This window comes from Bufo gargarizans, chromosome 1 (genome assembly GCF_014858855.1).
Source record: "Bufo gargarizans isolate SCDJY-AF-19 chromosome 1, ASM1485885v1, whole genome shotgun sequence".
Taxonomy (NCBI): Eukaryota; Metazoa; Chordata; class Amphibia; order Anura; family Bufonidae; genus Bufo; species Bufo gargarizans.
The window spans coordinates 751794003-751809720 of NC_058080.1; the positions used below are offsets into that span (position 1 = coordinate 751794003).

The window sequence follows — 15718 nt, forward strand, 5'->3', positions numbered from 1 at the left end:
AAAGGCCATCTACCAAACTGTTCTACGCAGGTGTGCATCAATTGGAAGCATCAGAATAGAGAGGATTGCAGGATTGTCGCTGGTCTACAAATATACTAAAAATATAAAAAATTTCTCCAAAGTGGGATAACAGGCCACCAAACATCATTTATCCTTTTTTCCCCTAAAACCACGAGGCAGCAATAACTGCAGCCATGTTGGAGGTAAAGTGACTGGTAGTGTACATTCCTACTCTATACAAAGGTTTGTGAGATGGGGAAAGCAATTCAATAGCATGTACATAATGAAAAGGCTCCGCAGCGGACCGCCAGGCTTTGGACATATATAAGTTAGTATAATGGTGAACAAATTCCACATAAATATCTAATGCCTGCCAAAATCATCTGATGAGCTTCCAGTTTGGCCATCGGCTGTCACAATGTATGGGTAGGGGATAAACACCAGAATGACCACAGAAGGAAAATGACCAGGAACTAGGCCTCTAGGCTAAGGAAAGGGAACAGGTGACCACCTAGGAAACCCTAAACCTAGCCCTGACTCTTGTCAGTATGAATAGACCCTTAAGGTGGGAATATACATACACTGGAAACCTAGGCCCTAGTAACCCTGTAAATCCCTAGGAGTAGTGACAGGGTCTGAGAGTATTGGTTCCTTCCCAGATGAACGAACCTGCGTCTCCCTGAGCCCTAGTAAACAACAAGCAATGAGAACAGCAAAATACAAAGCAAAGAACACTGATCTTCAATAGAAAATGGATGAGCGGGAACTCTGTCTGATAAGAACGACGCACCAGCTCTTTCAACTCCAGGCAGATAATATCAACTGCATGGTATGAAGCGTGAGTCCAGACTAAATAGAGTAGCAGTAATGACCACAAACTGCACCTTAGACAAGAGGTGTGGTCATTACCAACAACAACACTGCAACAAGTGAAAACAGAGAGACTGTCAGATAACCTCATGTGCCGCCAGTCTCTCAGATCTTCTAACCTCTGTGATGGGAAAGGACTGTGACAACGGCTTGGACAGGGTGCTAAACTTCCTTAGAGACTAGTCTTGTTTGAAACTGGAAGTACTCCATGGTATGGATACTTATTGGCAGTGTCCATTGGAAACTAATATTGAAATAAAGAAAACCATCTCTCTAGCCCCACCTATTGGAGGTAGGTCCATATCAAGATCCCACTTTCCAACAAGCCTTGGGATTTGACAAGGGAATATAGCCAGGCCAGACTCCTACTCCATACTGACGAGGGGCAAGCACCCTGAAACTGTCTACTGAAGGATATCTGGCCTGGCCATATTCCTATGTCAAATCCCAAGTCTTGTTGGAAAGTCAGACCTTTACTCAGAGGGAACCACTTCCAAAAGGTGGTGCTAGCCAGCTGCTTCTCTTTCTTAAGAGATACCAATTTGACCAAGAAAGTCATGGTTCTCCTGCTCTATTTTTTTGTATTGTGTTCTGCGTAAGGCTATTTAAATTAGGTAGGGATTTCTTCCCCGTCTAATGTTCAGCTGGGTTTCTAGAAAATGAGGTGTGGAGAAGCATGTACGGCTTTTATGTTGCAGGATTCTTGTCAGATTGGGGGAGATCCTCTCCATGGGTGCTGTTATGGTTTCTGGAAGAACAGATTACCGGTAAGTGTTATCCATCTTTTTTCAACTTGGTGTCTCTCTCCATCCACAGGAGTACACAATAGTGAAAAAGACATCGGGGGACTGTGTGACTCCCATCATCCATCTCCAGGAGTCAGGAGGGAGCAGGACCCCTCACCCTATCACAGAGCCTCCCCCTCACCCCCTGATACATGAGCAGAAGATCCTAGAACTCACCCACAAGATGATGGAGCTGCTGACTGGAGAGGTGACACTGCTGGGAATGCTGGGAAATTCTCCAGTAACAGCACTGGAGGGGTCTGGGTGATGACGGTGTCATTGTGTTGTCAGGTTCCTATTAGGTGTCAGGATGTCACTGTCTATTTCTCCATGGAGGAGTGGGAGTATATGGAAGGACACAAGGATCTGTACAAGGAGGCCATGATGGAGGAGCAACAGCCTCTTATATCGCAAGGTAAGAGCCGTCATGTGCAGTGTATACACGTGTGTGCAGTGACATGTAATGGAGGAGCACCAGCCTCTTATATCACAAGGTAAGAGCCGTCATGTGCAGTGTATACACGTGTGTGCAGTGACATGTAATGGAGGACCACCAACCTCTTGTATCACAATGAAGGGAACAGGTTAATTTTACCGCATAGGGAATGCTGTAAAAATGAAACGCATAAAACTACGGTAGAATTGCTTCTTTTTTGCAGACGACAGAGGGCAATGAGTAAAAGGAATCCCGTAGTAACTACCTCAGATACGAGTCCGTCAGTATGGGAGCTAACTGCATCTTTCCCACTTCAGGGGAGGTAGAATATGGAGTTCACGGAAAAATATTAGGTCATTAGACCATACTGGATTTAAAACGTATCACTAGGAGGTAGAATATGGCTCAAGAGGAGGATTCTCATCATGGGAGGGAGTTTCGAGCGGTTCTCCTCACGTTCATTCAGTGACCATAGCCCATGTCTACAAACAAGGGGAGACCAGCTTCTAAGGCAGGTCCTGTAAGTTGCTTGGTGCAGCCTCCATAGATCAGACCTGTTTTCCAGCACATCCCACAGATAACGATCTAGAGACGTCACCGCCTTGATCTAGACAGTTTTTGCAGGTTGGCTGGACATTATTCTGCTGAAAGAGGTCACTGCCATTAGAGGACACCACCGCCATGGAGGAGAGTACTTGTCTGCATAATGTTTAGGTATGTGGTACATATTGTATCCACATGAACTCAGGTGCACCTGGTACAATCTTTTCACCAGATAACTGAGACACATGCCCGGCCGTCCACATGATGTAACCTGATTCATCAGACCAGGCTGCATTCTTCAGTTGCTCATTTCTGATGCTCAGAAGCCCATTTTAGGAACTTTCAGTGGTGCACAGGAATGACCGCAGTGAGCTGTAGGCACATGGCCCGGTCACTCGTTAAATGGTTGTCCTTCCTTGGGCCACTTTTGATAGGTATTAATCACCACATGGTATAAAAAGCTGGGCACTCGCTAGTACTTGGAACCATGCAATAATTTAATGTACAATAGGAAATACAAATAAAACATACAATAAATGGCAAATCAATAAAATCGATAACATACAGTAAAATCGATACCATGCGATAAAATATAAAAATATCGTAGGGAGGATCGTCCTGGACTAAAAAATGTTCTAAATAGTCTCTCTTTCTATGATATGAGAACCAAATTTCATGGCGCGTGTGCGGGGTCCCGCTACACAGGCCCAAAAAAGCGTGTTCGAAATAGAAACCACAGCGATCTTGCAGGGATATAGTTGTGCCGTATAAAGCCGTTAGTCCTGAGACACTAATGTTGTAATGATAACGAATACACTTACGTGTCCACGATTTCACCCTTCAATTATACCGCACTTATTCGCATCACACGCTGACCTGCAGACATGTATCGATATCGGATAGACCTTAAGACTGATGATGTCCTTGCATGGGCGGATGGGTGGTTCACTCCTCCACGGCTTACGGCTTGTGGTTGGTAATGACCCTGTATTAGTTCATTAGTAGAAAATCGCGTCGCAATGTTGTAGTGCAGGAAATGGTATAAAATCAAATATTGTAGTTCGAAGTCCTCCTTGCTCTGGATTGGGGGCAGTAGTACCAAACGCGTTTCGGGACTGTGTGTCGTCCCTTCCTCAGTGGTACCGCTAGCGAGTGCCCAGCTTTTTCTACCCTATTTTTTCTATAGTATAGTGGGTGAGTCTGTATCAGCTGTGAGCACCACTCTTCCATGGTCTAACACTCTTGTGCAGCCTTACCACATTTTTATCCATTAATCACCACATACCCAGTTGCTCAGATCCTTACTCTTACCTATTTTCCTTCTTCCAACATCAACTCAGATCTGACAGGCACCATTGTCACCAGATAATCACTGCACCTGTCAGGAATTGTCATCAGATATTTGTCTGTTTCCCCCATTCACTATAACAGCTCCTTAGGAGAAAGGAATTCTCTTCCCAGGGAAAGGAAACTTGGAGGAGGATATAGATGTAGAGCTTTCTCAAACACCTCAAAGCCTAGTGGAGAAGAGACTGGGAATAGTTGTTTTACATTATCCATGTACTTTGTGGGATAAAGGTCTTCACTGTGGTTTCTCTCTTTGGAAATTTACCTCATAAGCAGAGGTGTCATTTGGTGCTGCAGAGTGCTCTTAAAAGGTTGCCTCTGCCCTATATAAGAGTACCTTCTTCCTCAGAATGTACTAATGTGGAGAAGGAGCTGTTGTCCACTGCCCACCATTCACTCTCATAGACCAAAGGTTGCTTCGGGTCTGAGGTCTGCTAGGTGCTGGGACCTCGGTACAGGTGGTGAGGAGCGCAATATTTTTGTCATCTGTGAGATGTGCAGGAAAACAGGTCTGATCTATGGAGGCCGCACCAAGCAACTTACAGGGCCTGCCTTAGAAGCTGGTCTCCCCTTGTTTGTAGACATGGGCTATGGTCTCTGAATGAACGTGAGGAGAATCGCTCTAAACCTAGAAGTGAAGGAGCCGAGAGATGTGTCTGATCTATAGAAAGATCTACAGGAGGCCATGTATTCAGTCACTGTGTGCTTGTGTCTCCACAGATGGATCCAGCAGGAGAAATCCACCAGAGAGATGTCCCCGTCCTCTGTATTCCCAGGACTGTCCAGAGGAGAAGGTCCCGGAGAATCTTCAGGTAGATGGAGCTGAGCCCTATACACATCTATATAGGGGTCCTGAAGTCATAGAAGGGTCCTAGAGTGTGGGGTCCCTTATGTGGATCTGTTAGATTTCCCACCTGTCTGCTGTATTGTACTGAATTGTTACAGATAACAAATCAGGGGGAAGATTTGACTGATATTAAAGTGGAGGATGAAGAAGAGAGGATGATGGGCGATCCCCCGTGTAAGAGTGAGGTGGAGGAGGAAATTCCAGGACATGTCACCACAGGTATGAAATCACGAATGGAGAAAGTGACTTCAGATTATGTCCTTGGTGCCTTCAGGGCAGGAGGAGAATCTGATCACCAGCTGCTGCCAGTGTTTCCTTTATCCAGGTGACAGCAATCATTGATCAGATTCTTCTCTGATCCCAGCTGCTCCTGCAGGACATGACAATCTGTCACATCCACACACCTACTGTTTTTTCTTTTGGGTGCACAGTTTTGTGCCTGTGTTATCATGGTAAACTACATGTACGCCACTGTGCAGGAAAGGGTTAATCTTTTTGGGATATTAAAGATATATTTGAAATAGTCCATACATCTTCGTAATGGTTAAAGGGGTTTGCAGTGTGAGATTTCAACAGCAAGGAGGAGGTACACAAAACAGTGCTTATTATCATTATTATTTATTTTAAAGCACCATCAATTCCATGTACATCCAGATGGGGTTACACAAATAAAAAACACAGTAAACAAGAAACTATTAACAGAGGGGTAAAGGACCCTGCCCATAGGAGCTTACAATCTATAAGGGAAGGGGAGAACACAGTAGGTGAGGCTATCGGGTGCCCTTGTGGCAGTGTGGAGGAGCATGCTCATTGCAGATGGTAGGCTTTCCTGAAAAGGTGGGTTTTCAGGTTACTCTTGAAGCTTTGGATGTTGGGGGAGAGCCTGATGTGTTGGGGTAGTGAGTTCCAGAGTAGGGTGAGGCAGGTGAGAAATCTTTAGACTATTGTGTAAAGAACAGATGAGAGAAAACTGAGGAGGAAGTCCTGTGAGGATCTGAGATTATGTGTGGAGCTTTATCGAGAAAGCAGGTCAGAGATGTAAGGAGGGGACAGGTTGTGGACAGCCTTACATGTAGATGTAAGTATTTTAAACTTAATTTGCTGGGCAATGGGGAGCCAGTAAAGAGATTGGCAGAGGGGGGAGGCAGAGTAAAAATGAGGGTAGAGGTGGATTAACTTGGCAGCAGAGTTGAGAATAGATTGGAGGGGATCGAGAGTACTGGATGGGAGGCCAGAAAGGGGGATGTTGCAGTAGTCCAGGCGGGAGATGACAAGAGCATGCATTAGTATTTTAGTTATTTTAGTTGGTTCAGGGGTGAGGAAGGCGTGAATAGGAGAAGTTCTTAAGTTGGAAATGGCAGGTGGAGGTGAGGGTTTTGATGTGTGGCTTAAAGGACAGGGCAGAAACCAATGTTACTCCCAGGCAGCGGGCCTGCTAGACTAGAGAAAGTGTTGTGCTATTAACTGTGATGGACAGGTCAGGTAGGGGAGCAGAGTGACATGGGGGAAAGACAATGAATTAAGTTTTCTCCATGTTGAGTTTTAGGAAGCAGGAACAGAAGAATGAAGATATTGCTGACAGACACGCTGGGATTCTGGATAGGAGGGAAGCAACATCTGGGCTGGAGAGGTAGATTTGAGTGTCGTCAGCATAGAGGTGGTATTGGAAGCCATGGGACACTATCGGCCTGCGACAGCTCAATGTGTAAGTGGAGAAAAGCAGGGGACCCAGGACAGAGCCTTGAGGGACACCAACAGAAAGGGGGCATGATGAGGAGGTAGTGTATGAATGGGAAACGCTGAAGGTTCTGTTGGTGAAGAACAAGGAGATCCTAGGTCTTTGAAGAGAAGATTTGTATGAGGAGAGAGTGGTCAACAGTGTCGAAGGCAGAGGAAAGGTCAAAAAGGAGCACAGAGTAGTGACGTTTAGCTTTAGCAGGTAGCAGATGGTTAGTGACTTTGGTTAGGGCAGTTTCAGTGCAGTGATTTGGTCTGAAGCCGGATTGCATTTGATCAAAAAGTGAGTGGTACGAGAGGTGAGAGGACAATTCGAGATGGACATTTTGTTTTAGGAGTTTGGATGCAAATAGGAGCAGTGAAACAATAGCTGGATAGAGAGGATGGGTCTAGGGAAGGTTTCTTGAGTATAGGTGTGACTGTTGCATGTTTAAGATTAAGACAATGAGCGCCTCCATCATGGAGTTTGGTAGTCCCCCTCCCTGTGTTGCTTGGGAAAAAACTTCGAGCAGCTGAGGAAGAATCACATCACTATACTTACGGTAAACCTCATATGGCAGGCCATCCAAGCCTGGCGATGAGTTCCCCGAAATAGACCCAAGGGCCTCCTGCAGCTCTGAGAGAGACAATTCCTCTTCCAGATATTTTATTTGAGCTTCATTTAAGGTGCAGAGTGGAATTTTCTCTAAGAACCGCATCGCCAGTTCAGATGTCAAGCCAGAGGAGGATTTATATATCTGAGCAAAGTAATACAGAAAAGTATTCCTGATTTCTTCTAAATCTGTTATAATTTCCCCCTCTGTATTCCGGATCAAGGTAATGGATTGATTTTTCTTATCTTGTTGTGAGATTATTCTGGCTAGAAGCTTACCCGGTCGTCCAGACTCGGAAAAATAATTTAACCCCTTAAAAAATACCCTATGGTTTGCCTTCTCTGTTACACAACTCTCCAGGAGGCAGCTGGCCTTCTGCATCTCTTCCCTGTTGTGCTCAGTGGGTTGCCTGATGAATCGCTCAGTAGTAGATGCCGCAGTCTTAGCCAATTCCTCCTCCTTCCTTTTAAATGTTCTCTTTAGTGCCGCAATCTCACTTATAAAGGTCCCCCTCAAGTATGCTTTCAAGGCATCCCATACCATATTGATGTTTGCAGAGGGCAGATTCACCTCCCAAAAGGAAGAAATCAGCAGTTTAATAACTTGATGATTTTCCATAATAGTGAGCCAATATGGATTCAGCTTAAATCCCAGCCCCCTAATATCCTTGTTCTCCCCAGTGCAAACCTCAATCAAAACGGGCGAATGGTCTGAAATTGTTCTTACTCCATATCGCATCTTGCGGATATTACTCAAGTTACACTCATTAGTAAGTGCTAAATCGATCCTAGACATTGCTCTGCCGCCCCTGCTGACACAGGAATACACTCTCTTTCCTCCGCCAAGATGTTCCCATATATCCACCAGCCCTACTTCCAGACAAAACTGAGACAGCGGGGAGTTACAAGAATTCCTCCGCCTTTCTGAATCTGATGAAAATCTATCTCTGTTAGGGTCCATGACCGCATTAAAGTCTCCCATCAAGATCAAATGAGATTCTGGTCTCCTTTCAGAAAAGAGCATCAACTGGGTCAGTGGATACATTGAAAATGGCGGGGGTATATAAAAAAAAGCGAGGATATAGCTGCATCCAGACAGCTCACCATGAAGAAAGATGAATCTACCCTGATCATCTATATGGGATTTTATAAGGGTAAAATCTATAGAATTATGGATAAGAACTGAAACCCCCCTGGCAGAACTGCTGAAAGTAGAATGATAAGATTGGGAATACCATCCCGTTGTCAGGCGAGACACGGTTTCTTTAGTTAGATGGGTTTCTACTATGCAGATGATTGCTGGGAGATATCTTTTTACTGCATCCATAATAGCCTGTCTTTTTACCTTTTCCCCCAGCCCTCTGACATTCCAGGATACCATTCTAATAAACATCGATTACAAAAAAAAAAAAAAAAAACCCCGCCTGCAAAGTGGGTAATCTTTCCCCCCCTTCCCTCCCCCCCCCCCCCCTTCTCCGTTGATTCGCCCGGTCTATTCAGCGAATCTCTAACCTCCGGCCGTTCTCCCCCATTCTAGCCCCACCCCCCTCCCAACCCTCCGGTAATGAAAGTACACAATGTCAGATGCCCTTTTGATCCATCCACTCTAGCACTTGTTGCGGTGTCTCAAAGAAAAGGGGAGTCCAATTGTGAATCACTCTCAGTTTCGCTGGGTACTGTAGAGAATATTTAATCTCCTTGGATGCCAGGCGTTTCTTTATCTCTGTGAAATTTCTTCTTTTTTCCTGAGTTTGCCGAGCAAAATCAGGAAAGAAGAGCAGCCTTGTGCCCTGATATTCAATGGGTGTCAATTCTCTTGCTCTTCTCAGTATCATATCTCTGTCAGAGGACAATAATAGTTTCATTATAATTGCACGCGGGGGCCTCCCTGGAATAGGTTTCCCTCCTGGGATTCGATGAACTCTTTCAATTTGAAATCCCGATGAGAAGTTATCGCTTCCTAGGCTATGCAGAACCGCGTCTTTAAGTTGTTCCTCTAAGTGTCGACCTTCCACTCCTTCTGGGAAGCCAATTATTCGGACTGTTGCATGTTTAAAAGAGGAAGGGAAGATGCCAGGGGTTAGCAATAAGTTGAAGGGATAACTATAGTGGTGAAGTTAGTGATGAGGTGGGATGGGATTGGGTCAAGGGCACAAGTGTTTGTCAGCTAAACTCTAGGTAGGTATCATAGCATGGATTTTTCTAATGCATCCACCAGCTTTATCGGGTCTGAAAGATCAATTTAATAATGAATTACAGTTTGCATTGAGGAAAGTGTTAACAGATCCTTTTTAAGTTAACTTGTATTAAACTGATGCCCACTTTGCCAAATGTATTAGGTTTACAAGGTTTGGTTGCCAAACATAGTTGGGTTTTTCTAATTCTTGAACTACATTTCCGTGATATAAGTGGTGACCGATGTAGACCAGAATCCTGAAGTTTCTCAGAGTATTAAACAAAGTCTTCTAAGGCTGAAGTCGCACATTCAGTTTTTGGTGCACTTTTTTTAAACAAAGCCAGGAGTGCATTCAAAATCAATGGCTTTTAGTTCTCCTTCCTGATGGATCTACTTCCAGCCTGATAAGAATGTTATGTTTGTCTGCATTCTAGTTTGAGGGGAAAAAAACACAAATTTACATTTTTATCTTAACAGATAATTCCAGTATGAATTCTGGGAAGGGCAACCTCATGTTATCACTGAATTATAAAGCAGAAGATGAAGATATCATGCTGCGCTCTTCAGGAGAAAATCTCTTTACCCTTAATGTACATCCACAACTTCACAGTACAGATCTATCACATAATCAACCTATTCATGAGGAGCCTTCTCCTGACCAGTCACAGTTTGTAACCACAAGTGCAGGTCAGGACAGGGTTAAAAGGTTTCAACACGTTGAAGAGTTGACAAAAAGATCAATTCTTTCTACATACAGAAGAGTTCATACAGGGGAGAAGCCATACTCCTGTTCAGAATGTGCAAAGTGCTTCATAAAGAAATCAAGTTTTGTTAACCATAAAAGACTTCACACAGGAGGCAAGCTGTATTCATGTTCAAAATGTGGGAAAAGCTTTACAAATAAATCAGATCTTGTTGTACATGAAAGACATCACACAGGACCGAGACCATATTCATGTTCAGAATGTGGGACATGTTTTAAAAAAAAATCACATCTTGTTAGACATGAAATAATTCACACAGGAGAAAAGCCATTTTCATGTTCAGAATGTGGAAAGTGTTTTACAGATAAATCAAATCTTGTTAGACATGAGAGAAGTCACACAGGAGAGAAGCGGTATTCATGCTCAGAATGTGGGAAATATTTCACAGATAAATCGAGTCTTGTTTCCCATGAGAGAAGTCACACAGGAGAGAATCCATATTCATGTAGAGAATGTGGGAAGTGTTTTACAGAGAAATCAAATCTTGTTATACATGAGAGGAGTCACATAGAAAATAAACCATATTCATGTTTGGAATGTTGGAAAAGTTTTACAGAGAAATCAAATCTTAGTAGACATGAAAGAATTCATACAGGAGAAAAGCCGTATTCATGCTCAGAATGTGGAAAATGTTTTACACAAAAAACAAGTCTTGTTTCTCACGAGAGAAGTCACACAGGAGAGAAGCCCTATTCTTGTTCAGAATGTGGAAAATGTTTTAAAACTAAATCAAATCTTGTTACACATGGGAGGAGTCACACGAGAGAGAAGCCGTATTCATGTTCAGAATGTGGGAAATGTTTTAAAACTAAAGCATATCTCTTAATACATGAGAAAAGTCACACAGGAGAGAAACCATATTCATGCTCAGAATGTGGGACAAATTTTACAGACAAATCAAGTCTTCTTAGACATAAGAGAATTCACGCAGGAGCGAAGCGATATTCATGTTCAAAATGTGGAAAATGTTTTACACAAAAATCAAATCTTGTTAAACATCAGAAATGTCACACTGGATAAAAGTACAGATGAGTACATGTCTTGAAATATGTTTTGGGTCGGATTCAAATAAATAGGTCAATAAAGGGAATCTTTCACCAACTTTCTACTAATAAAATTAACTGTAATCTCCAGCTTTAAATTGTAAAACAATTCCGATCATAAATTTTTGTCACCAGGGTGTGCACTGAATTTATCCATACCTCCCTAGTCTCCCTCTCCTCTTATGTTGTGGTGCTTCAATACCAAATCTGCACAGAACATATCCCCGAGGCAAGAGCCCGCAAAAGGGAATGTAACGTGGCTTGTTTCGATCAAGCATTCTACCTATTTTTTGGAGCAGCAGCAGTATAGTATGGAACCTGACAGATAAGCCAGGAGATGTGCAGCTGTGTAAGGATAGTAGAAAAGGCAGCAGGGGCAGTAGTAGCTGCAAGGCCAGCAGTACAGTATGGAACCTGACAGACAGGAGAGGAGATATGTAGCTGTGTAGAGGTAGTAGTAATGGCAGCGGGGGCAGTAGTAGCTGCAAGGGCAGCAGTACAGTATGGAACCTGACGGACAAGGCAGGAGATGTGTGGCGATGTAGGGTTCGTAGCAGTGGCAGCACAGTATGGAACATGATAGACAAGGCAGGAAATGTGTCTTTACAGTTGTTAGTGAGTGTATTGTGGAAATAGATGACAGATACAGTCAGGGAACTGCACTGAAATTCAGAATTTCTTGGCGAGGAGACAGGGAGAAGTAGTTTCAACATCCCCATTGATGATCCAATCTCCCCATCGGCCTCACTTTCCTTCTATAATCTCCTCTCTCGGCCTCAAACAACTCACTTCCTCATGCCTCTGCTCACTCCCTGACTTTATTAGCTCATGCTTTCCACTTTCTGACCACAATCTTCTTTCCTTTACTATACACATCTCTCACTGTTCTCATGACCGTCCTACTTTTTACACATAAAGAAACCTACTCAGCATTAACTCCCAACAGCCTATTGGATAAAAAGTTTATAAAAAGGTCATTTTTTTTTAGTTAGTCATTAAAAGTTATCAGCCACTGAGGAATCTCATTCCTTTTTGTTGTATATTCTATTTACTGGGCCCCCTCTTTTGTCCACTCCCTGTTTTATTCCCTCCTCCTTTATTCTTCATATTCGAACACCATCTTCTGACAGTAATCTGTGCACTAAGTGTACTGGCTGATGCAGCTCCGTCTAGTACTAAGGTGGCCGGACCACTTTATAAAACAATCAGTTTTACCTTTTTTGTCACCTATTGCCTCCTAGATTGTAAGCTCTTGTGAGCAGGGTCCTTACTTCTTGTGTTCAAATTTGTAAATTAGCCTGTAATTCTGTGATGTCTGTTTTGATTTGTACATGAACCTTCTGAATTGTAAAGCTCCATGGAATATGGTGGTGGTATATAAATAAAGATTATTATTAGTTTTACATTATATGGGGACAGTTTTATGGATGTTTGCAGTAAGGAGAGCGCCTAACAGTGAGCCGTCTTCTGGGTACAGTGCACTGAAGAAAGGTTTTCCTTAGCAATACTCTTTTAGAACATCGCTAAGGATCGACTTCTGATTTTGTCTTTTAATAAAAGGGAGAAAAATCGCTTAAAGTATACTGCAAAAATAATCCTAAAAACTTCCCCTATGCATAAAAAAATACTGAAAGTAACAGTTACACTTTAACCCCATATGTACATTCCTGGGGTTTAATGGTAAACCTATCTAGATACAGGAGCTGAGCGATATATCGGTGGAGGGAATCGCTTGTGGTGTCACATCTGTTAATTAACCCCTGAATAATGCCAACGTGCTCATATACGTGTTTAATATGTATTCTCCTCCTTCTTTATTACCTGCAGAGCATGAATAGAAACATAGAATGTGTCGGCAGATAAGAACCATTTGGCCCATCTAGTCTGCCCAATATACTGAATACTATGGATAGCCCCTGGCCCTATCTTATATGAAGGATGGCCTTATGCCTATCCCATGCATGCTTAAACTCCTTCACTGTATTTGCAGCTGCCACTTCTGCAGGAAGGCTATTCCATGCATCCACTACTCTCTCAGTAAAGTAATACTTCCTGATATTACTATTAAACCTTTGCCCCTCTAATTTAAAACGATGTCCTCTTGTAGCAGTTTTTCTTCTTTTAAACCTTCTCTCCTCTTTTACCTTGTTGATTCCTTTTATGTATTTAGCAGTTTCTCTCATCTCCCCTCTGTCTCGTCTTTCTTCCAAGCTATACATGTTAAGGTCCTTTAATCTTTCCTGGTAAGTTTTGTCCTGCAATCCATGTACCAGTTTAGTAGCTCTTCTCTGAACTCTCTCCAAAGTATCAATATCCTTCTGGAGATCTGGTCTCCAGTACTGCGCACAATACTCCACATGAGGTCTCACTAGTGCTCTGTAGAGCGGCATAAGCACCTCCCTCTTTCTACTGGTAATGCCTCTCCCTATACACCCAGCATTCTGCTAGCATTTCCTGCTGCTCTGTGACATTGTCTGCCTACCTTTAAAGGGTTTCTACAATCAGAAATACTGTTATGTAGCTGGCTGATATAGCGATGTGCTAATGTCAGAACTACATAACCTTGTGTTTTTTACATTTGTCCCTGCAGCCGTTTTGCTAAAATACCCACTTTTACAATATGTTAATGAGCCTCTAGGTGCTATGTGGGCATAGATTCAGCACCTAGAGGCTCCATCTACTCACCCATTATCCTGCCCAGTTCCTCCGTTCTGCCCGCCCCGCTCCTCTTGATTGATGTCCAAGTTCCATGCATCGTTGATGAAATCCCGCGCCTGCGGCGTTCACTTCTGTATTCGGCGCAGGCGCAGTGAGTGAAGGCCGCGCTCCTGGTCCCGGCTTCCTCACTGTGACGTAGTTGGCGCAGGCGCAGTGAGGAATCCGGCACCAGGAGCGCGGCCTTCACTCACTGCGCCTGCACCGAATACGGAAGTGAACGGCGCAGGCTGAGGCTCCACTGCATGAGAAGGGAGTCGGTACTACGATCCAAGTCCTTTAGCTCACTTAAATGGTCCTGGGGTGAGAAGGCTTATATGATCCTCTGGGATTTGTAGTGCCTGTTACCATCCAAGGTAAAATGATTAGGGCTGCAGCTAACGATTATTTGAATAATCGATTAGTTGTCGATAATTTAATCGGGAAAAAACATCAAAATGACCAAAAAATTGGGTTTATATGATTTAACTTGAAAAATGATGTTCAAAGGCCATATTAAAACAAATTTAGGAGTTACATAATTATAAAATTTTGCATTACAATGTAAAAAAGACAAGTTATGGGGGAATCTGTGGATGGCACTGTTATGGGGGGGATCTGTGGATGGCACTGTTATGGGGGGATCTGTGGATGGCACTGTTATGGGGGGGATCTGTGGATGGCACTGTTATGGGGGTGATCTGTAGATGGCACTTATGGGGGATCTGTGGATGGCATTGTTATGGAGGGGGATCTGTGGATGGCATTGTTATGGGGGGACCTGTGGATGGCACTGTTATGGGGGGATCTGTGAATGGCACCGTTATGGGGAGGGGGATCTGTGGATAGTACTGTTATGGGGAGGGGGATCTGTGGATGGTACTGTTATGGGGAGGGGGATCTGTGGATGGTACTGTTATGGGGAGGGGGATCTGTGGATGGTACTGTTATGCAGTGGATCTATGGATGGCACTGTTATGGGGAGGGGATCTGTGGATGGCACTGTTATGGGGAGGGGGATCTGTGCACTGCTATGGGGAGGGGATCTGTGGATGGCAGTGTTATGTGGAGGGGGACCTGTGGATGGCACTGTTATGGGGAGGGGGATCTGTGCACTGCTATGGGGAGGGGGATCTGTGGATGGCAGTGTTATGTGGAGGGGGACCTGTTGATGGCAGTGGTACTGTTATGGGAGGGTGATCTGTGGATGGTACTGTTATGGGGAGGGGGATCAGTGAATGACACTACTATGGGGGATCTATGGATGACACTGTATAGCATCATATGCTATATGTGTCATCCACAGATATCCCTCCCCATAACAGTGCCATCCACAGATCCCCCTCCCAATAGCAGTCAACAGATCCCCCTCCCCATAACAGTGCCATCCACAGATCCCCCTCCCCATAACAGTGCCATCCACAGATCCCCCTCCCCATAACAGTGCCATCCACAGATCCCCCTCCCCATAACAGTGCCATCCACAGATCCCCCTCCCCATAACAGTGCCATCCACAGATCTCCCAATACACCGGCCACATTCCTTAACTGGCAGTAACTTTTACTTGAACTCTAAATCAGCTCTATGATCTTTATTACCTTACAAATACAATGAAGCTCCGGTAACAGGCAAAGCAGGTGGTGGCGTAACGTCACGCACTCACGTGACGCGCCTGCTCCGCCCACTTTATGAATGAAGCAGGTGTGTCACGTGAGTAAGTGACGTAACGCCTCCGCCCGCTTTGCCTCTTACCGGAGCTTCATTGTAAGTTTATAAAGATGCGCTGAATTAAAGTTGAAGTAAAAGTTACTGCTGGTTAAGGACCCTGACCGCCCGTTCCTGCCCTGCATAGCAACGAATCGGCCGATTATTCGATAATGGCA

General features: G+C 44.1%; 2 protein-coding genes across 3 annotated transcripts in view; one reads left to right on the forward strand and one right to left on the reverse strand.

The window, feature by feature from the left end:
* The window catches only part of LOC122925098 (oocyte zinc finger protein XlCOF6-like), an 818943-nt gene that overhangs the window by 604405 nt on the left and 198820 nt on the right, over positions 1–15718 (reverse strand). The gene's annotated exons all lie outside the window — the stretch shown is intronic.
* Positions 4931–12483, forward strand: LOC122925120 (gastrula zinc finger protein XlCGF57.1-like). Of its 2 annotated transcripts, none has more exons than XM_044276647.1 (2): positions 4931–5047; positions 9811–12483. In XM_044276647.1, exons 1-2 carry the CDS (start codon positions 4984–4986, stop codon positions 11115–11117), a joined length of 1371 nt encoding a protein of 456 aa, XP_044132582.1. In that variant the 5' UTR covers positions 4931–4983; the 3' UTR covers positions 11118–12483. The 2 variants fall into 2 exon arrangements, with proteins under 2 accessions (XP_044132582.1, XP_044132581.1); XM_044276646.1 differs by lacking the exon at positions 4931–5047 and adding an exon at positions 6096–6533.

What these genes read in the sequence shown, in the direction of transcription:
- LOC122925120 (XM_044276646.1), top strand. Translation starts at nt 6,392, where the DNA reads ATGAAGATATTGCTGACAGACACGCTGGGATTCTGGATAGGAGGGAAG. An exon ending in GGCCTGCGACAGCTCAATGT is followed by an intron (nt 6,534 to 9,810) that starts GTAAGTGGAGAA and finishes TTATCTTAACAG; the next exon opens with ATAATTCCAGTATGAATTCT.